Genomic DNA, 27,154 nt, shown 5'->3' with positions numbered 1-27,154 from the left:
CAAATTGTTCGTAAAAAAATGCTTTCTCCAAATATGCTATGAGCCACCCTTGTTCCATTTGGAAAAAAAATGAGATATGATTAAAAATACAATTTGGGCATCTTTTAACCGACTAGGACAAGACACGAAAAACTTCAGATTATCAAATCTATTTTTCCAAGGCTCCTTGATTAAAAATTAGTGTTTTTAACACAGCCATGGTACTTTAGATTGAAATTTAAATACGATTTTCTTTTAAGCGGAAATGTCAAAATTTGGTATATGATATGTCATTCTATTCAGTGTCATTTTCTATCGCATAAAGTAGAAATATGCCGAGGTTGACATTTAAAAATCAAAAGTTGTAGTCGTTTCCGGTGAAACAGGAAGTGACCAAAAACAATTGAATACGTCAATCAATCCCAATTTATGTGATATACTGACATACCAAATCTCGTTGTTTTATCTGAAAAAATAAAAAAGTTATAGGGTTGAGCCACTTTTAAGACGCACCCTGTATTCGGTAGGTTTTTAAACATAGTATATGTATTGTATTTTTCTTTGTTTCTCCTGTTAAATCTTATAAAAAAATATAGTAAAGATTTAAGGATTTTGTGGTTTTAAAGAGCTTTAAAAGTTTACTACGGATTTTATACTCATATTTACAGTACCTACGTGTTGCCATTCTAGGGTTTCCTCAAGCGTTACACAGTAGTTACGCAATTCATATAACACTATATGCTACACGTGTTAAAAAGGATTTATTTTATTATTTTAGGCAAGCTACAGGGACATTTTTAAACTATATTTTGTATTGACAGCCTGGCTCAAGGAGAAAATTGATAACCGTCACAGTTCTCTGTCATTTTAATTCACAGGTAAATTGCATTTTCTGTCATTTTCCGGATATTGTCTGTCGAAATCTTGTCTAACTCGTTGGAAAGACTCATCATTCATCATCATTATTATTATATCTCAACAATCTCATTGAGTTTATCATTCAAGTATTTAAAAAAATGCAAATAAAAATATTCTCTTGGATGAACTAAAATCAAAATATGCATCTCAATTTCATTTTGTATATGTTTACCTGGCAACTGTAATGTTATTGTCAACAATATAAGAAAATAGAGAAAAACATTTTTATGTGAGTGTCGTATCTGTTTAAACATCCTTTATAGAGAATACTCAGTTAATTATTCTACCTAAAAACATAATTTGATTTGTGAACCTTTTTAGAAAAAGTAATAATAGCATATTTTTATTAGGAGTACCAATAAAAAGGTTGATTCTCATCAAACTATCTCTCTCAACTATCAAAGCCAAACAAAAAAAATATGTATATGACCCTACTGTGTTTAAAAATTATTCATAGATTTAATATATTTGTTTAACATTATCAAAAAATTTCAAAATATTTTTCAAAAATTACCGTACTCGAAAGAGAAAATACAGGATATTCTTTTTAAAACAAGGTTTACTTTTCCTCGTGTAAAAAATGAATTAATTATTTTTTATGTAATAAAAATGCAATATTATTAAAAATATTTCTGATATATAAAGGGGCAAACAAGAATTAAAAAATACGAAAATAGAATATATTTTTTCAAACAGCTTTTAATATTCGACTTTTGTGCTCTACATATATTTTTTAGAATTAATACTTTTTACTATAAAAAATATATTAACAAACCGTTTAAAATATTTCTAAAATACAATAAAATTGAAACAAAGACATATAAAGGCTTTATAAAAAAATGTGTGTTAACAGGCATTTACTTGACGTATTGATAAAACATCTATTATACCCCAAAATCCTATATTTTTTATTTAATTACCCAAAAGGATAACATATGTATACTTAAATTACATTCACTGACTAACATCATAAATATGTATTTAAAAAAGTGTATATTATTGTTTCTTATTTATCTTTTTTAATTGTTTCACCCGGCATATTTTTGAAAACCATTCAAACTCAAATAAAAAACTACATATTCTTTAAAAAAAACACCCAACACAAAAATGCCAACCTCTACATTTGAATTAAAAGAGTTTTTCTGTAATAAGTTTGACAGACAGCGCCCGATGTAAATAAATAAAATAAAATTAAGGGTGACTCACCGATTGGAAAGGGTGAATAGTGAAGGCATGGTCACTACTGGCAGCCATAACAGGGGCAGTTTCTCGAAGCGCTGCCCGGAAAATCTATAGATGGAAACTGCGCAGGCGCGTAGCTGGGAAATTCACCCTCATCGATCGGAGGGATGATGTCGATAGGACAGAACAAAGAAACCTGTAAAGAAAATAACCGGGAAAATATTTATATAAATAATTAATAATCATAACCTGGTATTAATTTTATTTCTTGTTTTACATTTTATTTTTACAGAATTGATGTGATATTTTTATAAAAAATAGTTAAGTAAATTTAATTATATATATTTTTTTAAATTTTCTCTAAAATACTATGGAAATTCGGAGAAGACTAAACGGGATTAACCATTTTAGAACAAGCAAAAATTTGTATGAATAATGCATTTTTCTCAAAATGCCAGTAATAAAAAAGTTTTTCCTCTGGTAACCACAATACTGTAGTAAAATTTTCGTTGTTACATAACAATATTAAAATTTTATTAGTTATTGATAATAACAAATAAAAACCTTACTATAAAAAAATATAAGGAATAACTAAGAAAGTATAACAAAAAATAACAGAAAAAAATATATTTAGAGCTTTAAAAAAATTAGTGTTAACTTTTGCAAAAATATATTTAAATTTACTCTTAAACAACATTTTAAAATAAAATTATTTGAATTAAGTATTGAATATTAAATTATTATTAATACTATATTAAATTTAACTTACCTGGATACTGTCTTAGACTCTAACTTTTTCAGCAGAAACAACCTGTCTAGCATTCAACGACCTGCAACAGTGATTAGACTAAAAAAGGCGCACTAATTTGTAGCGTTATGTCAATATTGAACTGTAAACAATATAGGAAATTTTGAAAAACATGACAATTCGTAGTGTACACAAAATACCGAACCAGCGGTTACGGTGAACCTGTTACATTATTTTTTAGAGCATTATTCAATAAAAAACGCGCCAAAAAAATTCTGATTTTCTTCAAATTAAGAAAAATCTTTAAAATTAAGACTGACTTTTTGGACTACACCAAGACATTTGAAACTTTGTTTAGAACTTGAAAATCCGTAAAATTTCATTACAACTGCTATTTACGTTATATAGTGATTTATTTGCATGGTTTTAGTTTAGATGAACGATTTAAAGCCTCGTCTACACATAGGTTTTACCTGTCAGTCTTACCCGTTCAGTCAAAACGTATCAAGTAAAATATTGTGTGTAGACGAAGAAACGGAGTTAAGATGGAAGACCGTCTAGAGAACTAATTGAATGATTCATTTATAATATAAGCAACTTTTAAAAGTCTAATAGAGTTTCAACGTAATTTTACAAAATTGTTTAGTGATATAAGAGAGGTATTTTTAAACGATCTGTCCCGCTGCTCGATCTATCATTCCAATTCCGCCGATCTGGTCTGCGAGGGGACAGACCTTCCATTGTCCACTAACGTAAATATCAAACCTCTCGTTTTCTGAACGGAATTGATCTGTGAAGGGACAAATCGGTTAGTTAGTTACAAATTCTCTCAAATTTTGAGGGGATTGAACCGCGGGTTAGTTATTTTATACTCGTATAAAATCTCGGCAGATTTTCGGAAAAATATCAAGAATGGAGAAGGAAAAAAAGTAGCATTATTGGGTTTGTGTATGCTGGAAATTGTGCAAAAAAAATGAATAAAAGATAAGTCGATCTAAATGGATAACAAAATGGGTCCAAGAAAGACAAAAATATGGGCAAATGTTCTTACTTCGTGAACTTTACAGAAAAAATGAGAAATTTTAAAAATTATCTGCGAATAAGTACTTAAAATTCTTGTTAAAGTTTACAAGCTCTTGATAAGCTTACATCTTTACGTTTTTGTTTAAGTAACTTTTATCTCTTAGAAAAACGTGAGGACTTTCAAGTTGTAGCTACAATCGGATAGGTAGTATATAAAAATTAACAACTACAACTAAATGAATAACTTATTTTGGGCGTTTTTATTTTTAACAGTATGTTTAGGCAACTAGATATACAATGATAAAATACAGATGGTGATTTACTAATCTACACAAATACGTTTAAAATAAAATATACGACGGCCTCCCCATAAGGGCAATGAGAGGATTTACGTCCCAGTATTGAAGGACAGAAAATCGAGTCTGAATGGTTCAGGACATCAGTTCATCCTTGTTTAGTCAAACCTCCTACAGCACAAGGATAGACTTATGTAGAAAATGTATTGAAATTCTATAGCTATCCTTCAATATCGGGACAGGAATTTAAACCCTCCGTATATTTTATTTAAACGTATTTGAGTCTACATATCTACATAAAATATATAAAATGCTAATGTTTATCTGTGTCGTCTCTACTGAAGTAACGACTTGCTCTAGAAAGTTGTTTTTTTTTTACTAAAAGATAGCTAAATGGCTCTTCTAAAAACTGTCGTCGCCGGATTTTTTGTTTTTTATTTAATCAGAGAATTAGGAAAAAATTAAAAGTATTTTTTTTCCTGATATCGTGGTTTTTTTTCCTGATATCGTTGGGAAATTTTACTAGCCCAGTTTCATAAAAGTTCTTTTTTAAAAATTAGCGAATTTTACATGATTGTGGTTGATTAAAGTTATCTCAAGTCATGTCAATATTTTTACAAAATAATGCTGCCTCATTAAATTTTATAATTTAAAGAAAGCTGTGCCTACACTCAAAAATAAAAAGAATTATTCTTACTTAAAAGCTTCGGGTTTTTTCAAAAAAGTTATATTATCCTATTCCAGCTTTTTAGTTGATTTTTTTATATAAAATCTGTCACTGTCAACTATACAAGCTTTAATGTCTATATTCTGAGCTTTTAATTTTTTGCGAATTTTAAGAAATAAAAATACCAAAATGCTTCAAACAATTTTATTATCACGGTTCTTCCTGAAACATTTATATATTTGTGTAAATATGATATATTTACTATAATATAAACATATTTATATAATAAATAAAAATAACAAATATTAAAGTAAATAAATGTTTTATTAAAAACTTTGAATATATTAACAAAAATAAAACACACGATCAATTTGTTCTTCTTAAACGTTAAAAACTGGCGGTCACTGCTTCTCGAGCGACTGCCGGAATGTTGTGTTGCCGGGGAAAGCCAAAAACGACGACGACGATGCTGCCACCTGCTTTCAGGCTGGGGAACGGCCGGCATCCTGGGGACTGGCGGGGTGAAACGCAGACGGTGACGAGGCTATGGGCGACGTCACCATGGGGATGTGCTGCTGGTGCTGCATGGACAAGCTCGCCATGGCCGTTACTGTTTCCTTATCAACCTTCTCCGTCCTCATAGCATCCGTGAAGGAGCACAGAGCCGTCTTCGAGGCTTCCCTGAGACAAGGCCAGTGAGCACTTTGAGTAGCAAACACCTTCTGCAAAGCTATAGCGGCGTTAGCGCAAGGGGCTCTAGCTAGTTCTAAAGGTGATATAGGAGAGGGATTGTCACCTAGGAGAACTCTAACGCATTCTTCGGCAGAATCGCAGATGGAAGGTAGATCGTAGCCTCCTTCGAGAGCTAGGACTATTCGTCCGCGAGCTAGGTGCATCAATTGAGCTATCATGTGTCCGAAACAGGCAGGTGAGACTCTGTAACCGCCTAAGGGAGGTAAGTGTCCTTCAGTAGCGTCAAAACCAGCTGACACCAGGACTATATCAGGATCAAACTCTCTCGCTATGGGCATGACGATGCTGCGGAACGCTGCCATGTACTCCGCGTCTCCTAGAGGTGGGTTTAAACCACCTGACCAAGCTATATTGACGTTATATCCCAGCCCAGCTCCAGTTCCACATTCCGTAGGAGCTCCAGTACCAGGAAAGAAGTTCCCATCGTCATGTCGATGCATTGAAATAACTAAAACTCTAGGATCATCGTAGAATATGTCTTGCGTTCCGTTTCCATGGTGCACGTCCCAATCGAAGATGAGTATCTTGGGAACCCTGTGGTCTTTTTGGAGTACTCTCGCCGCGATGGCAACGGAGTTGAAGAAGCAGAAGCCCATGGCTTGTTGGGGTTCGGCGTGGTGGCCGGGTGGTCGGACTATGGCAAAGCCGTTGCGGATGTCGCCGGTCCAGGTGCGCACCGCCAGATCGACGGTGCAGCCGACGGCCATGCGGGCTGCTGGGGCGGTGTAGTGCTCGTTCCAGGTGGTGTCGGTGTCTACGCCGATGCCGCCGCAGTTGAGGCGCACGAACGCGTTCACTGGGAGGGTGCTCAGTTTGCTCACGTCGACTTTGTGCCTGGAAAAATAAGAAAATAAATTTTCAGAAATAGTGTTTGGATACAAAAAATAAATAATGTGTTTATGGAATAGATAAAGATTCCACGGTTTAAATTATATTAGTGTATACTAAGGGTCGGCATTTCTGGTCTTGGGTGCCAGTTTTCATGTGTACGAAGGGTATGGTCAACACGCTTAGTAAAATAAGATGTACTGAATAAAGACAGAAGGCGAGTATTTTCCCAAGCGCATGGAATCTAGCGTCAGATTAAGTAGTTATGTAATAAATACTTCGTATTTTTGCTCAGTCCGACTTACTGGATTGCCATAACGACTCACTCCTATCCTATACATGTAAACGCCGACCTAAAGGTTCGCTTGCCAGAGGGGTATGTATTATAATAGCCCTGGTCACTTTATCTCCGTGGTCTGCATTTTAATGCATACGACAGAGATAACCTGAGATATACGACCAGCTGACAGGCAGAGAGACAAATAAAAAGCGGCATACAGTGTTGCCGGTTCGTACGAGAAATAAAATAATAAACGAAGATAATATATCTATTATTATGATAATTTCTGTTAGATAGTTGTTTAAGAATCTATTACAGCTAGTGAAATGAGTAATTTAGGTGAATAAAGGTGCAACCCTGAATGCAACATTTTTGGTAAACACCTGCTTGTGCGGTTTGAAATTTTGATGCAAAATCCGGCAATATCGCATAGAAGAAATGTTTCAACCTAACATTTATCTCCTTTTAATACATTTCATTTTTCATTTAAACTGTTTACATCACTGTCTTAAACGTTAACATCCAGACCACGCAGATCCGATGACCAGATCGGTATAAAGACTAAGGACACTAAACGAACAAGAGAAATAAATGAAAATTTAAACATTTTAACGTAGTCTATGATAAAATCAGACTTCCTAAACACACTTGTTCCTAAGCTTTTTTGAATATAATGCTTCGATACCAAAATATTAATGTAAGTACTTTTTATAAATATATTTTAAAATATAAAATATTTTAATAATGAGCAATAATAATATGTCATTTTTAATTTAAGAGTAATTTATAGACAATATATATCAGTCTCGAGATTTTCCATAATTAAGTAATTTTTTAGTTTGATTGTGGATGTATCATTGTGCTAATTTTAATATTATCTTTATATTATCCTACATTTATTTTAAAATTCGCTTTTATTAAGTAATTGGTTAATTTGGTGTAATATCTATTTCTATATGCAAAATTCACTTTATTATTAATCATATAATAATATTTAATTTTAAATACATATCAATGACTTCCTTTTGTTGTTATGATTAGTTTCTTAAATATATACATTTTATTTAAAAATTTTACATATTGAATAAATAAATAAAGTTTTTGCATAAATAAATGCTTTAGAAATAAATTTTATATAGTTCCTATACAAAGACATCTAAATAACGATGTCTTTGTTCCTATACAGTTTTGATGATCTTAGAAGCGTGGTCTAGATTTTAACGTGTAAGACAGAGATGGAGAAGAAAAATCAAATGTATTAAAAAGAGATAAATAATTGGACTGATACATCTCTACTATGCGGCATTGCCGGATTTTGCGTCAAAATTTCAAACCGCCCATTTTTTTACGAAAAATGTTGCATTTTAGTGCTGTAGTTTAGTACTATAGTTTAGTAACTACAGGCAAAAATGACAGCTGTTTGAATTTAGTCCAAATTTTATTTATATGGCGTGTAACTCATGACATTGCATAGTTATAGAACGAAGCTTTACACATTAAAATACGATTAGTAGCACTATTTCGGAACTAATCTGAACAAACCAATGAATATTTATTTCTATGTTTTTTTTGTGAACAGTGACTGCAGATATGTTATACCATGTTATCAAGCAACTGTCTAACAGAAATGAGCATTCTTAAATACCGTAGATGTATTATCTTCGCTTATTATGTATTTCACGCACGAACCGGCAACACTGTATGCCGCTTTTTATTTAGTCTCTTTGTCCGTCAACTGGTCGTGTATATTTATCTCTGTCGAGTACATTAAAATATAGACCAAGGAAATAAGGTGACCAGGGCTAGTATGTTATCAATCCTCCCCACTACTAACCTGCTTAGCGAGCTGGTACCGAACAACAGCGCGTGCGTCTCCGAGTGACATGTCTGCAGCTCCTGCGTGGTGGCCTTGCGCGGCCTCAGCCGGTCGCACTTGGCCACCAACCCCGTCTCCAGCAGCCGGGACCAGATGCTCTGCAGGCGGCCCGCGTGCTCGGGGTGGACGGCGTTGTTGCCGCACGCGCAGCTGTGCTTCAGCATCTGGCTGTCGTAGGCCAGGCCGGTGGTGGGGGTGGAGGAGGCCCGCCGCCTGATGGCCAATGCGGGGATGCCGTCCGGGGGGCCGAGGTGGACGACTGGGGAGCTGACGGCGCGAGATAACGGCCGGATGCTGGAAAAAGAGACAGAGGATCAATAGTATCGATCTAATGTGTATATTTTGTTTATCAATGGTAAAAATGATCTTTACTTGAGCTATAAATTATATAAAAGGGGAGGCCAAGCCGTATCTCACTTTTGATCACGTAGGGGAGTAAGGAGATTTAGCCAACAAAAAAATTCCGAAAAACGGCGTAAAAATGTGAGAAAATTAGATTAATTTAAAATAAAACATTCTCCAGTTCTCCATTAAAACCCTTGAGTCATCATCATTTTCAGCTTATTCAAGCATTTTCAATTATGATGTAGCCTCATTAGATACTCCCTTTGGAGTTGGGCCCATTGTTATCTATTGTTTGCTATACGGGCCCAAGTTATCCCTGATAATTTTCTAATATCATGGTCCTATCTCAGGTTCGGCCTTCTTCTAGGTATCTTAATTCCTCGTGGATACCATGCTGTAATTTTGGTGATCCTTCTATTATCCGTTCTTCTTGCCAGGTGTCCTGCCTATTGCCATTTGAGGAATTTGATTCTGTGGATGACATTTATTACCTGGGTCTTTTGCCGTATCCATTCTATTCTTTTAGGATCTTTCTTGGTTATTCCCAGCATATTTCGTTCCATTGAGCATTGTGCGACATGCGTTTTCCTTATAATGTCCATTTTAAGTGTCCAGGTTTCGCATGCAGAGGTCATCATTGGTAGTACACATTGGTCGAATGTTTTCTTCTTTAGATAAAGTGGCATTTTAGATTTAAATATGATTGAGTTTCTTCCATAAGTACTCCATACCAACTTAATTCTTCTGTTGATTTCTGGTAGTAGGTAGAAATGCTTGAGTAGATGTGAAGATATTTAGTAGCGATATATCGAAAATTTGATCCCCAATTCCTTATTGCTTGAAAAACTACTACTACACCAAACCAAACTACAAGACGAGCTACTCTAAACTTCTGTACGCAAGTCACAATGGTGAGAGTGGTTAAATCAAAGTGAAGGTGAAGGAGCAGATTTACCGAAAATCGCATGAATTTGTTGGTACCAACAGTCACTCTTGAGATCGTGCACTAGTTCCAATGGACCGAATTAGAATGAATGTTCCTTATTAATTTTAGTAGTACCCACTTAAGTGATTGATTATTTTAGATTACGATCTAAACAGTCTCAAATACTAGTCTTTATTAGTCTTAATAAAAATAATAAGGCAAATTGTCTTTTATAAATAAATCCAACGCATTTATAACCAAAATACAAATTCTGAAAGTCACGTGATCAACAACAATTTTATTTTGAAAATTCGATCAAGGTAGTAGAAATATTAAATGATATTTATAGGAATTGCGTCAATAACACTTATTGGTTTCCTTTCGGTGTAATTAGAGAACTTTGACGTAACCCAATACATTATGTAACGAGAAGGCCCTAGCGTCATCGGCAACATTTTTCCAACGGCTTTCGTCTTTTTATAGAAGTAAATTGGAATCGGATCCCGGGGCACAGACTAGAGATGCTCTATGGTTTTAATAATATCGATATTATGTATCGGTCCAGACCGGTATCGATACAGTATAAAATTGATACTGGACAATAATCAGTTAAAAACGTTTTTAAAGCAAATGTATATCGATACTCAGCATAATATATCAGGATATGATACGTATCTTCTTTAGCTCATTTGCATCTGTATATTTCTTCCTACTATTTCTTTTAAGTTTTGTGATGTCTTTCATTTTATGAAAACCAAACCAAAAATATTCAGCTTTTTTATTCCTGCATGATTCTTGATGATATTCTCATGCAGACCCGGTAGTTATTTTCATATCCCATATCTCCGTGTAGTTAGAAGTGATGAAAGGTTCCACTGAGTTGCAAATATTCTGTGAGACTTCGAAATACAATACAAAGGCTATCTTTGGTTGTTACTGTTGCTTCCTTACTGGGATAATATGCAGATTCTGTGGGGATAATAGGAAATACCAGAACACCTTATCACTGAGTGCGCCTAGACGACAACCAGTCGTGCAATGAAGTTTGGTACAACTGATATCGGAGATGGAGAACTAACCTCTGTAAAACCGTATCAGATACTGGCTTTTGTCAAAACCCTGAGACTGTATGATGAGTTATAACACGTTATAACTCAAGAAAAGTGGACACTACTGGGATAATGCAAAGTTTATGAAACTCATTTGCAATTGCTTGTTTTATCCAATTTTATTTAATATTTTTTTTTATTTGTATCCATAAAATCAAGGATGTTATACACTTGCGAGACGTAGAAACGTACCAGACTGACAAAACCCTACAAGTATTTATTAATAAGTGCCTGAGAAAAACCCTGTATATCCACTGGCTAGACTGAATCACAATTATTGAATTTCTTGACTATGGTTACTTTAGTTATATTGATTTCTTGACTAACTTTAGTTATATTGATAGAAAATAACAAGAGCAACCTTCATGAAAGTATCGATACACAAAAGGTCGTTCGTATCTTGCATCCCTAACCCAACCGCCTCTGCATGGACATCCCCCCTTGTTCCTGCTGATCCCCTTGCTGCTGCTGCTGCTGAGGTTCGAAAACGATTCGCGGTGCTATTTTGGGCCGGATAGGTGGTCGCCACATACTTTATCGATTTCCGCTATTTTTAGAGAAAGCCTTCAAGGCCGAAGCCGCTTTTGCCGAAGAGCTTGAATAATTGAAAGCATGGAGAAGTGGGCGAAGGAGAAATGGAACGGGCGATTGGAGAGGAAGAAGGGAATGGAACGGGAGCAAGAGAAAATCAAGGCGATTTAAGGCCAGTGGTGGATTACATCTTTTTTAAGAAAAAAATATCCTTTAAATGTTTTCTAGAAGTTTCTAAAAGGCATCTCAACTTTGTTCTGTTTTGAGCATATCTCATCCATATTATCTCCTTTTGATCAATAAGCTGTGCAAGATTTCCAGGATTGTTTCGACGAGCTCTAACTCTTCCTTTGAGCTGGTCCCACAAGTGTTCGATAGGGATTAGATCTGGTAAACATGCAGGCCAGTCCAAAACTCTGACACCTTCCAAGATATTCTCTAGCCACTCTGCTGGTATGGGGAGGTGCATTATAGTGCATGAAGTAAAAATTATTTTCAATTGTAGGTCTCCAAAGCCTATAACAATTGGTTCTAGCACTAAATCAACATACCTCCGATCCGTTAAAGTTTGTTGAAGTGGTAATAATGGAGTTTTTGCCCCAACATAATACCTGTCCAGAATATTACAGTTTCTTCTTTATATCTTGGAACATATTTGGCAGTCTGGAATCTCGCTCGTGTTCCTGGAGCTCCGAGAACCCGAATTCGATGGTCATCTGATCTTAGACCAATTCTGGCCTCATCCGAAAAAGGAACATTTTGCCAATTCTCAAAATTGTCCAGATTTGATATTAAACGCACCAATTTAGCCAGTCAATTTTATTTTGCCGAGATATGTGGGACCCGTAACTCTTTCCTACTGTACAACCCTCGAACACGAAGTCTATTTCTCATGGTTTCAACTGAAACGTTCACACCTGTACCTGCCAGAAGTTGTCTTTGTAGCTCTGGATGAGAAACATTGGGATTTCTTCTAGCAATTTGGCACGCAAAGCGGTCTTGTTGTTCAGTTGTGACTCTTTGACGACTTTGTCTGGGCCTGTTCTTTACAGTTCCTAGTTCCAAATACCTTGCATATGTTTTCGATACAACACACTGGGTAACGCCTACTATCTTTGGGGTATTCCTTGTTCAATGAAAACAATAATATTTGGATTCAGGACTTCGTTAATTTTTCATAATAATCAGCAGGAATGGTATCAATGCTTCAGCCTGATGCCCGCCACTGCAAAAAATTAATGACGACAAACCTGGGCGAAGGTTTCTTTGCAAACCCACACAGCTCAAGGGAAGGTTCGTTACGTGATTTCTCGCCAGGTGGAATAAGGGCGATAACGAAGTTCGGAAAAGGTCACTACTTTTTAAAAACGTCCGTTCCTTACCTGTCGCGTGATCGGACAGAGTATTTACGTGGAAAAGCTGGAGTTTTCACGAAACCCCAAGTGGCTTTCGAGCAGCACTTTGTTTTTTATTTGCCCTCTCTTAATCTCACCCTCGCTATCGTAAAGTCAAATTGATATAATTAAGAGTCGATTAGATTGTATAAATATTAAACAGACGCCTTTGACATTTTCATTCAGGAATGGTATATTTACAGTAAAAACGCCATAGCAATATACAGGATGGTCCGAACTGCATTCCAGAAACTCCGGCAGCATATTTTGCAGATAAAAATAAGTAAAAAAGTTCGTATATGTTTTAAAATGCTTAGTTTTCGATATACAGGGTGTAGAAGTTTCATTTTTATTTCGATTTTTTCCAAATAATTTCTGAAGTAACGCCAATATTTGGATGAAAAATGGTGTCTGAGAGTTTTTTGACATGAGAAATTTGATTTTGATGTCAATATGACTCCTACATGTAGAGAGCACCACCTACATATTTTTTAACTGGTTTGAAGAGTAATAACTTTTCGTCCGTACCTGTATAAAACTACTGAGTAAGAAAATATACATTTACGACTTTTCTTACATACAAAAGTCTCTTGGTAAAAATCGCTACGAATAATGGTTCTCGAGATATTTGGAATCGAATTTTATCAATACCTGTCATCGTTGACATAAATTAAACATGTTGACTCAATAGTTATTAGACTGAAATCATAAATTTGAAACGTTTTTGTGCCAAAAGTTCAGTTAAAACAGAAACTATTTTATTATCATTTTTTCGAAGAAAAATTTATGATTAATTTAAAAAATAGGTCTGAAATTTATAATTTTAGTCAAATAACTATCTATTCAACATGTTTATTTTTTCAACAATGACATGTATTAACTGTTGCTATTCTAAATATCTTGAGAACGGTTGCTCGTAGCGTTTTTTACCAAGAGACATTTTTTATGATAAAAATCACAGTAATGTATATTTTTTCACTCAGTAGTTTTACACAGGTGGCGACGAAAAGTTATTACTCTTAAAAGCAGTTAAAATACATGTAAGTGGCGCCCCCTACAAATTAGAGTCATATTAACATCAAAATCAAATTTCTCATGTCAAAAAACATACCAGGCGTCCAAATATTAACGTTACTTTAGAAAGTATTTGGAAAAAATCGAAATAAAAATGAAACTTCTACACCCTGTATCTCCGAAACTACGCATTTCAGGACATACATTTATAGGAACTTTTTTACATATTTTCATCTGCAGAATATGCTGCCAAAGTTTCCGGAATACAGTTCGGACCACCCTGTATTATGGAAAAATAAAACGTGCGAGTTGAATAAAAACATAATTTCATAAAAACCTCAGAAAATCTTTATTTTATTCTTGTACTATTTGACCAGCGAAGTGATTTTTTTATCAATTTTGTGATACGGATGACTGACCGAATGATATCTCAATTACTGTCCTCCTTTCACGCGGTTGCGCAGCTCTGAACTGTTCAAGAACGCGATACTCTCACTCCATTCAATTGAGTCATAAAGTTCCAGAACTGTTCCGCGCCATATAGAGGCACGAGGCTATCGTGCACAGCTCCTTTCAGAACCGTTCTGGACTTTAAAATAGGGATAAATTTTTAAACTTTAGGATAAAAAAACATGAAAATATAGTTGACTTTTTTTAGGAAAAAAGTCAACCATATTTTCATGTTTTTTTTTAATTTTCTCCAAAACGGTATGGAAATTTGTAAAAGTATAAACGAGATTAACCATTTTAGAACAAGCAAAAAGTTTTATGAAGAATACATTTTTCTTAGAATGTCAATAATAAAAAAGTTTTTCCTCTTGCAAAGACAATCCGGGGACATGCTGTATATACTCGCCATTTTACTTATTTATATTTTATTTCACGGCCACTTGTTGAATAACCAACACTAAAGTAAGTAAAATCTATTTTCTATTCGGGGCACACTTTGGCGAGAGAATCATGGCAAATTCAACACTTTCAAAGAACATTCGTGACTAAAATTGTAACAAACATTCATGAAATAGTAAATAAAGAATGGATTTTCTATTAGGTACTGAAACATTATTTATTTTTTACAAAGTGCAGCTAATAATGCAATAACGACGTAGTTTATTAGTCTGATATAATTTAACATGAAATCTACTGCAACATTTACAAACAATTTAGGTTAAAAAAAAATGTTTATTGGCATTAACTAAGAATATACAAAAGTATACAGCAGCTACTTATTGCTGTTAAAGCCTATAACATAAAAATAAAGAAAACTTTTTTAAAGTGTAAGTGTTGGTTTTAATTACAATATGCTTAAAATAGTATTTCTCAATGTTTTTTAAAATTCTATATTTTTTTACCTTCTAGAATCATTTGTTCTGATCTCCATGTCCCTTTGTTCTAGTTCTTCTGGCATTGGTTGAGGTGGTTCAGGTTCAGGAGGCAACGGACTCCTCAATAACGGATGGCCCAATGGCAATGGAGACGACTGGGTCCTGCCCAGTGGTCTTATTACACCCCTGACTTGAGGTTCCTAGAAAATAATATTATTTGAATATGATTTCGAATTCTCTATTTTAATTTTTTTTAGTACCAGTTCTATACATTATTTCTTTAATTAATTTAAGGAATATCTAATCACTACCGCTATTGTATTCTTTTTTGTTAACAACAGAAATAGCGTCGACCCTCATTGAGGCCTAAATTATTCTAATAGGGTGATTTATTATTAAGAAAGGGACTCAGTTAATTTAAAAGGCTGTACTATTTTATGAGGGAATCAAAACTGGATTTAACCAAATAGTTCGGGTATAAATAATAATAGGTAGTGTATCTTCATAAAGCTACTTGTTAAAATTATTTTTAAATATACTAAAAAAGAAAGAGGGTATGTATAAGGATGTTTTTATCTGAAATTAAAGAAAAATATATAAAAAAGTAATTTCTAAGGTACTTTTTTGTTAGTAAAGCCTGAAGGCATGACCACAGATTAGGTATCCTATAAGTATACAGATAAAAATCTTGTCCCTAATTCGTGGTACGAAAATTGTTTTTTATGACGATGTGCAAACGAGTAAAATTTCCTGTGCGCAAAAATAAACTCGCATAAAATAACAATAAACAGCGTAATAGAGAGATATCGCTAAACCGAATAGCGTGCATGGACGTTAATAAGGCCAGGTGTTATTTCCTTTACGTGGTATTAACTCTCTTCATTTATAGTTATCGGATCGGAAAGGATTCTGTTCGCGTCGCGTCCGCTATTTGAACTTAACCTAACTTTGAATTTAAAACTTTGAAATTGTTTTGTTTACTAGGTATTTTAAAACTAAAGGGCTAAAGTGCTTATTTCCAGTGCTTTATTGTTCAACGTCTGCCAGTGGGTTTAGGGCAACAAGCAACAAATTCTCTTAGAAGGGCTAAGTCGTCATCTGCTGTAAACCTAAGCCTCTTTATAGGTTCTTTAATATTGGAAGAGATGGAATCCATATTTTGGGCCATATTTATTTAATTAAAACTAATCTCAGCTACTTAAATATCAAATTACCTAATAAAACTAAAGTAATAATTCAAAACAATTCAAACATAACCTAAAAGAAAAGACCTCGCCGCGCGCCGGCCGGCCCCGATTGTCAAATACCCGCATATTCCCGTTTAAGCAATTTTTAAACGTTATTTAGAAATAGCGCTTGGTGTAATTGATCCGCAAATTACGTCAGGCGGTAACATTATTAGCGGATGTTGCGTTAAAAATTGACTCGCGCATATCGTAACCATGATAAGGTACGCGTAAATACTGCATGACGCTATTCGGTTTTCCGATATCTCTCTAATAACTGTGCTGGTCAGGCGCTGTGCACAATTTTAGAGGCCATAAGTGGGCGTGCTATATGCGCAAACTAGTAACCTAACTAGTGCCCGATTCCGAAAATTGGAACAACGAAAAACAATAAAGAAAAAACAAAGTTTATAATCTGTATAATTTTATATTTTACTTTTACATATCTTTACAGGTATTTTGAAATAAGTCTTTAGGGCTAAATTTTTTATGTCTTATTATATTACATAAATAAAACTGAAATACAGTGAAACGAAAGGTTTTATCCCAAAGGAGCACATCCGAGATATATTTTCATTTTACTAATGACCTGTCTGCTTTTGATCATTGACAACATCAAACTTCTTTATCTGGTACTTGAAAGAGTATTTTTTTTTAATATAATGAGACCATTTTTTTGTAATACACATGAAGAATCAATGGAACAAAAGAAAATTTATATTTATATTTTTATCCTTTTCCCCTTAATTATCTTTAGGGTTAGAATCTCCAATGACCTTATTAAAATATTTTTAGGAATATATTTCTTACGTCAGGTATTTTAGAAAATCTGTAGATTCTTTACATGTATTTATAGAAGGACTTCTGTAGTTAAATCCAATTTTTACTTAGGTATTATTTAAAATGTCATAACCTTTCGCCGGTATCAGAATATCACTTTTATTGAAAATCGCTTTTCAATAGATAGATCAAGATAGCAGTATAGTCAATCACATGGTATAGAAAAGGTTTTAAAAAACTTTCATTCTTCAATAGAAATTCTTTGTGAATAAAGGCGGGTTCTCATTAGTCGATTTTATTGATCAATATCATTGAATCTATACCATTGAACATAGAAATAAATGGAAAATTCGTTCACATAATTCAAGAATATTTAACATTCAATCTAGTTTTAAAAATTGATGCGCGAACGAAAACCGACTGACGCTAGCTCACTTCGAAACATATTCGCGAAACGAGTTTCAGGGTGAGTACGAAGTATACACGAAGCGAGGCTAGTTTTGCGAAACCGTTTCGCGAAACAGTTTCGCGCAGTGACAACCCGGCTTAAGAACCATTTAAGAAGAGTGAAGGGCATTTTGACTCCAGAAATTTTGCAACATGGAAATCCCTCCATTTAAACGACATTTTGATTTACTTATTTTAACAGAAACACACACCGAAAAACAGTTCGATGCGACTGAACGCTTGTTCCAGCTTGTTCTCACGGGCAAGCACTATTCAATGAAATTTAAAATTTTTTAATCAATACGATTGGTCCACCAAAAGTAGAAATGGCTTCCAGTTTTCTAGAAATGCGAAAACATTGAACAATATGGTTGAAATAATGTTCACATTAATCTGTTTTATTTCAATGACATAGATCCAATGATATTGCCTTAATAGAGGTAGTCTACCTAATATTTCTATTTCAACCTCTTTCATCCATTTTATTCATTTTTTTTTCGTGCATCTTCATTTCCAAATCAATATCGATAAACAAACTTGAAGCTATACTTAGATTTAAAATTAAGATAGCCAATAAGTAAAAATTCTCTATTTTACAGGGTTCGGCAATAGTGCGTCTCTGCGGGCTCTGTATCATCTCTCCTCGCTCCTATAGTAAAAAAATAAAAATTTTGTTTAAGTACAAACCTAAAGTATATATTAGGATGTATTTCAGGAAAATATTTACATTTCTACAGGGTGGCCCAAAAAAGTATGAGTGGATCGGAATTATTTTTTTTTAAATGGAAATCCTTGTATATTGTTGCATTATTGGCTTCCTTTCTGATCAGTTTATATAATAGGTACTAAATAAATTTTAAATATGTTTAGACAGTTTCAGAGATATAATAAATAAATATTTTTTCAGCCTTTTTAAAAGAATATTAAAAACACAAGAAATGTCCTGAAATCAATACTATACTAGGTATCTACTATATAGCTGGTCTGTACTGACTATAAATATCGTAATCTCAAACTTTACAGGATGTTCAAATTTTTATGCCAAACTTTATAAAATATAAAATAGTTTTTCTTCGTTTTTTTCTGAACACCCTATGAACCTTGTTTTTAAATATTCTAAGTTTGATTTTCTTGGGATTTAGGTTCGGGAAAACGCTGATTAGGTTTTCGTTTGATTTAAATATCTTTATTTGGTTTTAAAAAACCGCTTTCGGCTAACATCTATAAAGGCTATAAATGTTAACTGAAACATTTGTTTTTTAAAACCAAATAAAGATATTTAAACCAAATGAAAACCTAATCAGTGTTCTCCCGAGCCTAAATCCCAAGAAAATCAAACTTAGTATATTATTGCTTTGTTAGATGGAGAATTAAAAAAAAACATTTTAGGTATTTAAAGTATTTCAAAATTTTTAACGATTTTGCGGATATGTAACAAAACCGCGAATATTTGCGAGAATTACTAATTACTAAGAATTTTAATATACTTTAAAAGCAAAAATGTTCATGTTTAAATTCTCCATCTAACAAGAAAATAATATAGAGGGTGTTCCAGTAAAAAAAAACGAAGAGAAACTGTTTTATATTTTACAAAGTTTAGCATAAAATTTTGAACACCCTGTATGGTTTAAGATTACGATATTTATAACAAAGTTAAGTACAGACCAACTACAGTAATTACCTAGTACAGTTTTAATTTCAGATATTTCATGTACCTATTTTTAATATTTTTTTTAAATACATTTTTTTTGTTTATTAATATCTCTGAAACTATCAAAACAATTTTAATACTATCTTAAAATTATGTAAAGTGATCAGAAAGGAAGCCAAAATTGCAATAAAATAATGCTCCATTTCTCCACTCACACCTTTTTGAGTCACTCTGTGGAAGTTAAAATATTTTCCTGAAATACATACTTTAGCCACAACTTTAGCTCTGCACTTAAAGAAAATTCCTGTTTTTATTATACAAGCTACACAAGCACTATTGCCGGACCCTGTATACTTTTTGTCCTGATATGTTTGATTTGTTCTATTGTTGGTATCATATACGTACTTATATGAATATGAATAAATGCTTCTGACAAAAGGAGTTTTTTGGTTATACTGTCTTATACTGAATAGCATAGCGGTACTCCAAACCGCACGTTAGCTGTTATGTTCCGTTCCCCACGTTAGTGGTTAATATTCTTTTTTTTTTAATTACTACCCTACCTGCAACTCGCTGATGGTATCCAGCGGCGTCTCCTCGTGCTCGCTACTCTCGATCGCCGGCAAGGAGGGGTAGAATGGCAGCGTGCCGGGCAGCATCTGCCCCGTGAGCGGCATGCCGAGGCGCGCGGTGCACGCCGCACGCACCGCCGCCTCCGACAGGTCGGTGGGGCTGAGCACGTGGTGGGCGGCCAGGGAGATGTTGGGCATGGAGGGGCTGCTGAACAGAGGGTGGCGCTGGTACTCCTCGGCCTCGCAAGGCGGGCTCAGTTCCTATGGAGACACGAAAGAGAGATGAGAGGGGGTGGTGTTAGATACGGTGGGGGGAATGGTATTTTTGGAATAAGGGGTTGGAGTGGGTCGTTATTGATGCCAGTGTGTCTATTTTTAGATGTGTTTACTTGGGTTGGAGCAGAAAAATATGTACGTAATAGAGGGCTGTTAGAGGAAGTCCGTAAATTACATGGGACGTTTTTGAGGATTTTGAGGGGTTTCTCGTTTATCAGTAGAGATAAAAATATGCGGTTTTCACCTCACTGGGCTACTTTTTTATGAAACTAAATATGCTACACACAGAATTGTTCTAGCCCTGTTAGTTCCTAAAATACAGGGCAAATTTGAAAATGTTGCATTTTCAACCTCCTTCGTCTCTTGGTTGACTTATAACAACTTATCAAAATGGTGAAAACTGAGTTCCGTAGAGTTTTTTCACGTAAAATCCAATGGCTTAACTAGTTTTTTCCTAGTAGCTTTCATTTTCAAAATATATGTCAAACTTATTTTTTTTAAAGAGACACACTGTATATTAGTGTTTTTATTTTATGTTAGTGTAAGTTAGTGTATTTTATTTTGTGTGCCTTGTTATGAGAAACTCTATGAGTCTTAATTTTTACCAAGTATAATAGCATTTTTAGACACAAAATCGAAACAAAATCTTTGATGAGAAACATTGCGAAACAGTTTCGTCACATTTTTTATATACAGGGTGGTCCGAACTGTATTCCGGAAACTTCGGCAGCATATTCCCTACGTAAAGTTCGTATAAATGTATAAAATGCTTATTTTCGGGTTTCGGATATACCGGGTGTAGAAGTTTCAATTTTATTTCGATTTTTTCCAAATAATTTCCAAAGTAACGTCAATATTTGGATGAAAATTGGGGTCTGGCAGTTTTTTGACATGAGAAATTTGATTTTGATATCACATAGTGATTGTATCTGTACGCATAAACGAGAAACCCTATAAAACACACATAAATGGGACACTCTGTACTGTTACCAGGACTCTATACTACATCTTAGTTATTTATTACAACTGTTAGCATAAAAATAGAATAATTTCAATAAAACACAATAATTTAAGTCAAAATATGAATTTTTGCGTGAATTTAGAGGTACATATACCGTGAAGGAATTCCTAAGTAAATAATATTTTTAAAAATATAGATGTATATAAATATATGATTTTTCACACGACATCGAAAATTATTTTTCCTTTAAAGAATTTAAAGAGTTTGTAATGATATGGAAATCTTTTATGGTATCTAATCAATTACTACTTTACTATAAGTGAATAACTACAATACCTCTATCCTTTTCAGGAAATATTATATTACGTGACCTAGAAATGATATTAAAATTCTTTAAAATAAGAATTTCAAAAATTTTAATATGATTCACATTGGCACGTTACCTTGAAGTTATTTTAAAAATTATTAATAAAAACAAGAATTGTTTTTTTATAAATAATTCCGATAATTTTATATTAAGGAATGTGAAACATAATTTGTCCCACGTTTTAGAAAAAATTGTAGTGAAAAAAAACCTAAAATGGAGCTTGTTAGAAGAACTGGGGTGGATTTTAACCGTACCTTTGGTGGTTCTTGTGGCGGTGACTCGCTGGGGGGCAGACAGGAGCTTAGCAACTTCTTTTTGAGCGAAGGAGGAAGTCTTTTACTCATTGGACTACTGCGCCGTTCCATGACGCGCTGCTTCAGGCGGACCTTCAGCAAGTTAGGCTCGGATGCTAAAAAAAAATAAACCACTGTTAAAATATTTAGAAAATACACAACTGCTGACTTAAGTGTTCTTGAATAGTTTTATTTACATATTTTAAATAGTTTTTTCTTTTTTCCCTTTTTTCTATTTTTTTGCTTCTGACGACTGGAGGAAATTCTTAGGCAAATTTGTTTTACTAGTAAAATACCACTGACAAATTGGTCTCCGTTGGATCAACGCTGTGGTATTTACAAAAAAAACCTTTTTTATTCTGTAGATTAATATAATCTACAACATTCCAGTAACCCAGAATTCTTTTCAAGAAATTAACAGCTGATTATATTTTTTAATGCGAGGTACTTGTTATTGTAAATTAATGCGAGGTACTTGCGATTTGCACTTGTTAATTATTCTCCACTACTACAGTTGCTCCACTTTCTAGGCATAGATGAAGAATCATTTTAAACATTTCTTTATAGGCCGGTGCATTCTCCGCCGGTGCTGCCACAATCGGAGAAGATCGTAAACAAATAGTATATAGAAATACACGGGTTTAAATAGCGAGTAGTAGGATCATAATTGGGGCTATTTCGGCTATAACGAAATTTTTTAAAGGTACATAATTATAATTTTAGAAGATGTTCTAATTTTAGTAGTTAAGATAATTATAATTTTAGTTGATTAAAAAAGAGTATACCATTAATATTGCAATCATATTTTAACCTCTCATAGTATATGCCTATTTAATTTTTTGATTATGCAACGAGAACTTTCTTTACTCACTTGTTTCGTCGAACTGCTTCAATCCATTTTGCTTTTGATCAAGTCGATGTGAGAAACTAGAAGCTATAAAATGTTGTTTCGGGCGAGTTGAATATCCGGGAAAGTTGAGTTATTGAATGTTATTGCACCCAACAACGCCCTAATTGCGCTCTCCTTTACGCGTTAACATTTTTTCGGCAATTTTATTAACATTTGAAATTGTCACCAAACCAAATCAAACACAACATGACGCCTAGTTCGAATTCTTTTTCACTTATTTTTTACTACCCGAAACAGCGTTACATCACACAAACCTCGTACCTGAGTGTTTTATAGTTTCAATAACTGCACTAGCAAAAAACTAAAAGACTAGATATTATGAAAAAGCCACGATTAATGCGATCAACAAGAACTGTTACCGGGACGGCTTGAAATACATAGGGAAAATTTCTGATTTCTGCCGTATACAGCGCTGCGGTCGGTTTTTTGAAGTCATCTGAAATGCACCAAGCCTATACATTTTTTTTATTGTTTACTATTTTTGCTTTTGTGAAGAAACATCATAGAAAGGCTTTTGCGAGGGGTGTCTCACTGTTGGAATTACATGTATATTTTCTTGGCAGTCGCTGACAGTCAATGGCATCAGTCTTACGGCAGTCGACTATAATTATATGGCATAGACAGTCTTCTTAGCACTCATTGGCAGTCGCTTGGCAGTAAAATGATGTTTTGGCAGTACATTTTTATCCAAGTGAGACACCCCACGGATTTTTGGTTTGCTTTTTTTCAGTAGAACTTCGTAATTTTACCAATTGCGGATAAAATAAGAGATGGGATATGATGATAATTCACTTAACTTTAAGTATGAACTACGTAAAGCAAAGTTTAAAACCGGTGTAATTTGTGTTGCCTACATAATTTCATACGAAATGACTCGCGCTTTTTGCGGCAAATTAGCTAGATTTATGGACGGTTTTATTACCGTTGTTCCGCGTTTAGCACGTATCTTTTTCATTACCGACTACATATACGACGTTATAATTGTACGCCACTTGGATTTTATTCATCGACTGTTTAACATAAGCGGTGTAGGTATTTTGCGAACGAATGGTAATTGACTTTCCTATAAAAATCTAATTTTATTAATTGTTTGGCAATAACTCGGCCGGTACGCGTTTAAAAATAGAATTGCTGTGTTTTTTTAATACAGCGCAGTGTTTTTTTTCATTACTTTAATGGTCAATTATGCATTGCGAATAATATAGGAAAGCATGTATTTTTGAAATAAAAATGTACATAGTTTTAAGTGGTCGTGATATTATAAGTAATTATGTTCTATTTTTGTCTTTAAACGACCTATAATTAAATTAAAGTAGTATGATATTTAAAGAAGATTATTATTAGAGTTCTCTGGAAATTATTTACTTATTGATCGACCACCAACAATGTTAAATATATAGATATACTTCTGTAATTTGGTTATATGGGACAGTAATTATGAGTTGAAAGGCTAGTAGGTTAGTTGAAAGTCTTGCTTGTCCATCTTTGCTTGTTCTTGAATATTCGCATTTTATCAGGACACTGTCTCCTCAATGAACACCTCAGTAGATTGAAGCTAAGACACAGCGGCAGATTATGTGGGGAAAATGGGGAAACACCAGAACACCTCGTCCCTGAATGCGCCGAGACGACAACCATTCGTGTCATAAACTTTGGTACGACTGATATTGGAGATGTAGAAAAAAACCTCTGTAAAACCGTCTCAGATACTGACTTTTGTCAAAGCCCTGAGACTGTATGATGTGTTATAACTTAAAAAGGTGAACACATTAGATCTTTAAGATCGCGGTGGTAAACTTTCCCCCTCCCGTACAATGTACAATCTACAAAGCTCAGAACCCAATTTGTTACATAACCTGAGAACATCTAAATCGACAGGCTGGGTACGAATAGGCTGTGGTTGAAAATATGAATGCTAAAATTAATTAATTTATCGGAGCTGAGGATTTTGAAGTACGGTTATTTAGATTCAAATTAGATTGAGAAGATTAATAATGAAGTAAAAATGAATTAAAGACAAAAATAGAGTATAACCTATTAATTGCTAGGGTACCGTATGATCCAAAAAAAATATATATATTCCACATATAATTTTACATTTAAAATGACATCGACCTTCATTTCGAAGCGATCACTGACGCCGTTTTATTTTCGATGATATAGAATAATACATTATTTTTCATTTAATTTATTCAATAATCAAAAATTACTATCCGATACGCAAAACACAAAAAATAACTAAAATTACTACAAATAAAAATAGGTATTTTAGAGTCAATAATTACAGTACAAGTTATTTAAAAAAATAATTAAAATAATTAGGTCTGGCGCGGTGCTATAGATTATTATTTTTTAAGTAATATAAGTACTACATTTATTTTGAATTTATGTTATTTTTACGATAAATATACATAAACATGTTTTGTTTTTCGACAAACTCAATTTTGGAACAATTATGAATATTAATTGAATATTAATCATTATTTGACAAGTTAAAAGCAGATTTTTCTAGAAAATAAGAAAATTTGCAATAAAAATAACCGATATTTCCGAAAATACATGATATTTATATATATTTCAACTTCAACTGCTTCACCACCTGATTTTTTGGTTGAAACGGTTGAAACACGAATTATAAAGGTGGCTACACACACTACTGCAAGCTTGACAAGCATGCATGAACAATCTTTTTGTACAAGCAAACTGTAGCGTCTGTAGGGAAAATTTGCGCAAGCATTTTAATTGTGCAAGCCGCTTGATGATTGATTGAATTTGAATCATGCAAGCTTGGAGAAGTCATGCTTGCGCAAGCGAAACGGTACGTGTGTGTCACATGTATTCAGCTTGTACAAACAATTAATTCAGTCGTAAATGATCTGTACGTCGCGTCGCCATCATGTCTAGCGATCTGAAAAGGAGCAATCGAGGATTATTGGAAGATTTTATTCGCGCATCAGCCGTGTCTTTGGCGAATTAAATCACCAGAATATCATGATAGGGTGAAGAAGGATGCAGCATACAAATCTCTCTCATCTTCTTTTTCGCGGCATAAACTGAAGCTTGTTCAATCATGCATGTACTGTGTGGCGGCGAAGGTAAATTATGCATGGCTTGTACAAAAAGATTGTTCATGCATACCTGTCAAGCTTGCAGTAGTGTGTGTAGCCACCTTAAGATTTTGGCAATTTAAGGTTTACACTAAAGATTTAGTTACTTCCCAGTGGGCATTTCATTCCTTTAATGGAAATGTGTTCTAGGTGACGTCGTTATTACGTGACCAGGCCCTTCTTGTGCCTAATATGAAGCAATAAAACGCAGATACGTAACTATTTCCTAATGTTACCTAAATGTGACAAAACTTTGCTAACTGGGTTAACACTTGGCACTCGGTACCAAGAAAATGATACAAAGATAAATACCGTTCATTGAAAAGCACTTTTTTTCCTTAGTTTAAACTAAAAAATATATTTTTAATGGTGAAAATAATAATACGAAAATATTAAATTTGATTATAGGAAGTTGTTAAAGTGTATAATATTTCAAATAGGTGTGTTTTTTCGTCGTTTTTTATGTTATTATTTCTTTGTTCAATGGAGAATTAAAAAATGAACATTTTTTGTATTTAAAACATTTTAGTATTTTTAGCTGTTCCATTAAAAATAACGAAGAAAACTATTTGATATTTTAGAATGTTCGGCATAGAATTTTGAGCAACCTGTATGATTTAAGATTACGATATTTATAGCAAAGTAAGTACAGACTAACTACAGCAAATACCTAGTACAGTTTTGATTTCAGTACATTTCTTGTATGTTTATTTTTTTTAAAGTCTGAAAAAAATATTTTATTTATTTACTTACTAACATTTCTGAATATGTAAAGTGATCAGAAAGGAAACCAAAAATACAATAATACACGGGTATTCCATTTCAAAAAATCATCCCGATCCACTCACACTTTTTTGAGCCACCCTGTAGAAGTTAAAATATTTTCTTGAAATATATCCTAATAAGGTTTGTACTTATCCAAAAAAAATCCCGATGCATTGTTGCCGGACCCGTATAAAGTAGTAGGAAAAATTTTGAACCATGACAACTCCTATTTGCGGCAAGTTTTTGATTAGCACCCTGTTAAAAGTGTATTTCCCTATTTCTAAAATATGATGCGCGTAATAATTCTGCAGCCGGAACCTGTACTACCCTCATTTTACTTTCCAGCCTTATGACGTAAATTATTATTTACCCATGGGCTTGAAAACACTGAAATATTGACCTACCCCCGTATACATATATTTACTACTAAAGAAAATTGCGTTTTTTACATGTCTACTGTCGCTAAGAAGTTTGTAGTCTCTGCGTATCGCGATCAATAAATATAATAAAGAAAAACTTTGTCCTGTCTCTGGGTCATTTGTTTGGAAAACCCTCGAGAATATTTTATTTATAAAACTGAACGGTTCTAGACTGACAAACGAAGGT

The 27,154-nt window shown here is 33.8% G+C and overlaps 1 protein-coding gene across 2 annotated transcripts in view; it reads right to left on the bottom strand.

Moving 5' to 3' along the window:
• Window positions 1–5,127: 5,127 nt before the first annotated feature.
• The window catches only part of LOC115887858 (histone deacetylase 5), a 77,209-nt gene continuing 55,182 nt past the window's right edge, over window positions 5,128–27,154 (bottom strand). Inside the window, exons 3-7 of one of the 2 annotated variants that reach the window (XM_030907372.1) lie at window positions 21,728–21,882; window positions 19,861–20,130; window positions 15,221–15,393; window positions 8,509–8,844; window positions 5,129–6,400 (exon numbers count right to left, since the gene is read on the bottom strand). In XM_030907372.1, coding sequence (XP_030763232.1) covers window positions 5,296–6,400; window positions 8,509–8,844; window positions 15,221–15,393; window positions 19,861–20,130; window positions 21,728–21,882 — 2,039 coding nt within the window. In that variant the 3' untranslated portion in view covers window positions 5,129–5,295. Of the gene's footprint in view, window positions 6,401–8,508; window positions 8,845–15,220; window positions 15,394–19,860; window positions 20,131–21,727; window positions 21,883–27,154 lie in introns of both variants that reach the window. The other variant, XM_030907377.1, reaches the window with a different exon arrangement.

This window comes from Sitophilus oryzae, unplaced genomic scaffold, assembly GCF_002938485.1.
Source record: "Sitophilus oryzae breed Bouriz unplaced genomic scaffold, Soryzae_2.0 scaffold_1165_pilon_pilon, whole genome shotgun sequence".
NCBI lineage: Eukaryota > Metazoa > Arthropoda > Insecta > Coleoptera > Curculionidae > Sitophilus > Sitophilus oryzae.
This window is presented reverse-complemented; position numbering and strand designations above follow the sequence as displayed.